Source organism: Atta colombica, unplaced genomic scaffold, assembly GCF_001594045.1.
Source record: "Atta colombica isolate Treedump-2 unplaced genomic scaffold, Acol1.0 scaffold210, whole genome shotgun sequence".
Lineage (NCBI taxonomy): Eukaryota > Metazoa > Arthropoda > Insecta > Hymenoptera > Formicidae > Atta > Atta colombica.
In genome coordinates this window covers 27,932-33,378 of record NW_017259306.1, presented here as the reverse complement: position 1 = coordinate 33,378, position 5,447 = coordinate 27,932, and the positions used below count along the sequence as shown (strand labels likewise).

General features: G+C 38.6%; 1 protein-coding gene across 1 annotated transcript in view; it reads left to right on the top strand.

Annotated features, from left to right (window-relative positions):
* Nucleotides 1-5,447, top strand: part of LOC108687631 (gamma-aminobutyric acid receptor subunit beta) — a 75,333-nt gene that overhangs the window by 47,332 nt on the left and 22,554 nt on the right. Inside the window, 1 exon segment of the mRNA XM_018193507.1 lies at nt 3,747-3,814. Coding sequence (XP_018048996.1) covers nt 3,747-3,814 — 68 coding nt within the window.

The following is a 5,447-nucleotide window of genomic DNA, read 5'->3' as shown; positions in this document are numbered from 1 at the left end:
AATGTCTAGCTGGATTAATTGGAATTCTGGTCTGAAAATGGACACATCGAAATTTTTTTATTAAATCTACTAGAATAATCGCAATGGAATTGATACAATCAGAATTTTCTGATTCGTCCATTTTTAACCAAATATTTTTCTCAATGTAACGATTGATTAATTACAGCACTACAAGCTTTGTTTTAGTATACCGAAAAAAGAGTCTCGTTATACCTGCCAATTGTTAAGTGAAACAATTTCAATCAATTGTAATATAATTAAATAATTTTACCTTTACAAATATTTAGTAAATATTATCAAACGATATTACCAATGATAATACTTGCTAAATATTTGTAAAATTATGTTTGGTATTACGTATATATCTAAATATATTTAGTTGAAATTATTTTATTCAGCATTTGGTAGCAAAGACTCTTTTTTTAGCGTACGAAAGAAATTCGATCTTCGGTGAATCGAGTGGAACACTCTCAACGATTCCGGTCAGTCGTCATTACATCGGTATTGTCGTGTATTCGTTGATAGATACTCCGACGATGAAATGAATTAACTTGCACGCGCAGAACCGCATCGCTCTGGGCTATGTGTTTCTCCTTTGATGTGCTGTTCATTTAACAACGACGTTTGGGATCGCGAAAACGGGTAACACGATTACCGTAACGATTCTATGCTCGCTTCGAGGATCTCTCGTCCGCCGATACGAGGCGACATCCAATTTTTTGGCACAGTGATTTCGGAGCCAATTAAACTCAATGTAGAAGAAAACTAATCGGTGCTTTGCCAATTCTATAGTTCTTCAACATTACGAATAGCGCATCTCTAAAATGAAATACGTCTAAATGTGAAGTGAAAATTCCTCTGCTTTTAAATGCTTTTAATCGGATCAGATTATTAATCGAGATTTATATTTTTCGATTTGATTCAATGAAAGGAATAAAAATATCAAAACACATATTCATTCATTGAAATACAAATTCATGATTTCTAGACATGTGATAAAACGCAAAATTTCTATCATTTATTAATTATAGAAAATTGCTATTCATCTATTTGATTTTATGACATTTCGATGATACTTCAGATTATAATTTATGTTTTTATTTGATATCTCATCTTCAAATGTGTTGACTGTTGAAATACACTCGAGAACTAATGATTTATAGCAAGAAGAAAAATGACAATTGTTATTGTACATATCGACAATTTTTCCTCTAATAATCAATCTTTCCTTCTTCGTGATATTTTTCTTTCATTTTAGTTCACAGAATGGCAAAATTATTTCAATCGTATATTTTGACATGTAGATATTTTGTTGCTCACATACGGAGAAAATGATTTATTTTACACTCAAAACTCCTATTTATATTTATTTCATTAAAACAATTTAATTTTAAATGAACATTATTTTATCTAATCCTAAAAATTTAATTTGAATGTAATTAATTATTATACATTTCTTAAAGAACCGATTTGATTGGACTATTGCAATGACTACATTTGTTAAACTTAAAGAAATCTTTTTCTATGTGCAGGCATGATAGAAACTTTTATTTGATTAGTATGTAAACATCAATTTAGTAAACCATATATCTAAGACGCACTTCGCAACGCGCGTTATGGTGATTACGCGATGTGGTTTACCGCTTGCACTTCGAAACTACTGAAATGAAGCTAACCGAGCAGAGTCTCTCCTAACTCATTTGATATATTGTAGTACCATGTGGCTCGTCGCTTATCGCGGTACCGGTTTACACCGACGTAGGAATAAGTGTGCGCGTGTATGACCTAATACGCATTTCTCCCATACACATACAGAGACATACACGTACACTTTAGTAGCGAGCAACAGAAAGAAACAAAAATATATACTAAAAAAATGGACAAAGTACTATTTCATATTTCAGATAATATATACTGGCTGTCCTCGTTCCTCGCTCGAGAAACGGGCCTGTAGTTTCGGCAACTGAAAGCAGCGAGACTGCGTGGCTGAGGTCGCAAATCGAGCTAAATCTCGAAAAAAAAAAGAAACACAACCAACTAGACTTGCTCTAAATTATTGCGGTGTAGTTTCCGTTTAATGGAAACTAGATTTATTTCGAAAATAATCTCTCAACTAGACGTTTGACAAGATTCATATGCGCGAATTGTATTGACGTAAAACGCCCTTAAAATTATTGATACTAACAAAAGAATTTTACAGAACTGTGAACCAATAAGATAAATTTTCTCAGTTGCTCCAACTACGTTTTCGTTTTCTGCGGGCGTGGAAAAGTTAGTTCACTGATTTCCTGCCTGACTTTGAGCCTGGGCTGCCCCGAACGTCACGTAGTGTTAGAGAGAACGTGAATGAGGAGCGTCTTTTTATTGCTTTCTGCTCTCAGAAAAAAATAGTATTTTGTTCAATATATATTAAATACGCACGACCGTCCCGTTAGACCGTTTTTAGACGCTCTAGCTGCTATGCCGCGGTTGCTGAAATGGGCTGCCGCCTGCCATTACTTACAATTATTATTATTCTATGTCCCACCACCCCCGAAAGAAATCCCCGACACTTCTGTTATCTCTCTGTCGAAACACCGCACGTATCACGCGTTCGTGTACGAACACGCGAGAGAGAATAATCCGCGATCGATTTGCTTCGATCGTTATCCATCCGAATTCCTTCCAGCAGCTCTCTCGGTATTCGAGGCATTTCCCTTACATCCCCCTTAGAAGTTAAAAAAAAATAGATTTCGCCCGGAATCGACGACCGCAATGACAATGACAGCAATTCAGTGTAAAGTAACGATGTCGTTCGACGAACGTTCAACAAGACGACGCTCTCGATCGGAAGAGCGTCTAATTAATAATAGGGCGAAAAAACGATAATATAAAACAAGCCATATTTCTCCGGAATATGTACACATATAGCCACAATGAATCTAATTGGAATACGACGTGACGAATGATCGGCAAAAACAAAATGCAAAAGTGCACAGAGAACGAAAGAGAGAACGAAAGGGTGAGAGAACGAAAAGTAAAGTAAAACCACTATAAAGCGACGCGGTACAAAACGAAAAAAAAAAGTAGTAGTAAGGTAATGTCATACTGCTACGTGGCTGTGATATGTATGTAATATATACGTAAGAGCATAATGCCTATATAACGAGACAAGTATGGATGATTCTTCTAGCTTGGAAAGCAACGTGGCCGACGACGAGTCCTGTTGATTTGGTTCCGTGCAGGGTGTGAGCTCTCCTCGACTTGTTCGTTCGTGCTTTGCCTCTGGCTCACACGGATAGGTGCGCGTGAATGATATGATTTCCCTCTCCGCGCATGAACGGTGTTGTCCGATTTATCCGAAGACACGAGAGGGGCGAGGAAAAAAAAATGCCCGAATAATTCGTCCGCGCATTATCGAGTATACTCGCGGTTTATATCAATGGATTTGTATCGGAGCGCTAGTTTCGCGTTAGTTTTTTCCTCCGATAGATTCATTCGCGTACAACATGCAAAACGCGCCATGGTACGCAATACGATGTAGAGACGGTTTCAAAAGTACTTTAGAGGATGCCTAAGTTTCAAATTTCACGCGGGAGTAAAGCGCGCGTGAGTCAGAGGTAAAGATAGATTCGTCATTATTATTATTATTATTATTACAAGTCTCTAGATATCTATTTATCTCGTACACGATAGGTCGTACACGATTGAATAGAGATTGGCGGGTAATCACAGCGACCAAGGCCGGATGGTTTTGTTGATTACAGGTCCGCCCGTGGAGGTCGGCGTCACCATGTATGTCCTCAGCATCAGCTCCGTGTCCGAGGTGTTGATGGTACAGTTTGCATTCAAACTCATACAAACTCGACATCGACAATTGCCCGTTCATTTATTTCGTCCAGTCTCGCAAACGATCACCTTCTCCTCTCCCAACCCGCTCGTATCCATCGTATAAAAAAGCAACGGGAACGCCCATTTCCGCCCGACACAGCCGTTTCGCATTGCGATAGTCCACGCTCGATCGTAATGCCAAAATTGTGTCGATATCGCTTGAAAAAGAATGTTTAACTCTGACGTTTAATTGGACCGATCGTCATACATCGAGCGTGCCTATCGTGGAACCGACGACGCCCACCATCATTGATCAAATCAGCTTACCAGTCGCGCCACTTGCTTCCGATAGAGTATCATCTGTTTCGGTTTGTTTGTTACTGCATAACAATGACACGGATATTCATGTAAAAATATCTATGTCAATCGAAACATATGTAGATATTCCGTGTAGACCGTCGAAATTTCATTGGTAGATCGTTGAATGTAATAAAAATATCAATAGTAATAAAAATATCATACATTCGTGAAGTAGTACATCGACCGAAAAGTCATAGAACGCGTACGGTTAAAAGAAATATATATGTTTTTTATACGTATTAATTTTTCACGCGTAAAGTCTCATATAAAGTAGCATCGTAAACTAGCAATATCTTCGCGTGCATATGTTCACATCTGCTTAAATCTCGAGTCGTTCTCGATATCTGTTCGCGGAAAGGTGCACCAGGGGAAATACATGCGACTCGCATAGCGATGTTTATGTCGGCAGCAAGGGGCATATCGACACACAGCCATACGTATACTAAGCTATACACATACATATACACATCTCATGTATGTACGTTCATACACGTGGAGATATATATACACACAAGTGACAATAGTATACACACATAGACGGCCTACTAACCTACGTTTTTATAGCTCGTCACAGTTGTTTGGTTGGCTGAACTGTTACAAGGGAACCTTGCTACGTTCCACAGTCTTCGCAAGATATATTCTTGTCCACTTCGTTTATGGTTTATGATTGAGTCGTTTGATGCGATTTGCGATGTTCTTGTTGCATGGCCCTACCCGCGGTGCTCGAGCCGACGATAAACCGGCGGTTTCGTTTGTTACGCGAAAATCTAACAATAAGTGGAAAAGTTTCAAGAGAGACTCGATGAACGACGTCGTCGCCAGCGGAATAGTGACGGCAAATGCACAACCTTTTAATCCCGCGAGAGAACATTAAATCCTCTTCGTGATATCGCGTCGCTGCGAATCATTTCTCGTTTGAAAGGATCGTATTTATGTCAAAAATCCGAGCTCGACTTACCGTCTTTCCGGAAAATCCACGAAGCGGAAATCTCATCGGGCTTCTCTCTGTAACACAATATAATATGTAGTGTGTATTATTGAAAGTCGACTTCCGACTAACGAGGATAACATATATATATAAGAAAAAATGAAGTATAACGATAATGTCTTATGTTCAATATGTGATTAATTAGCAATTAATTGAATTTCGGATCGAGCACCGTAGGCCGCACCGTTGAGACACGTCGTATACGCGTGATCGTACACTCTTATGCTACATCTGTATATACGAAATACATAAAAGTGTACGTACGCGTATCCTGCGTTATTGGTACACG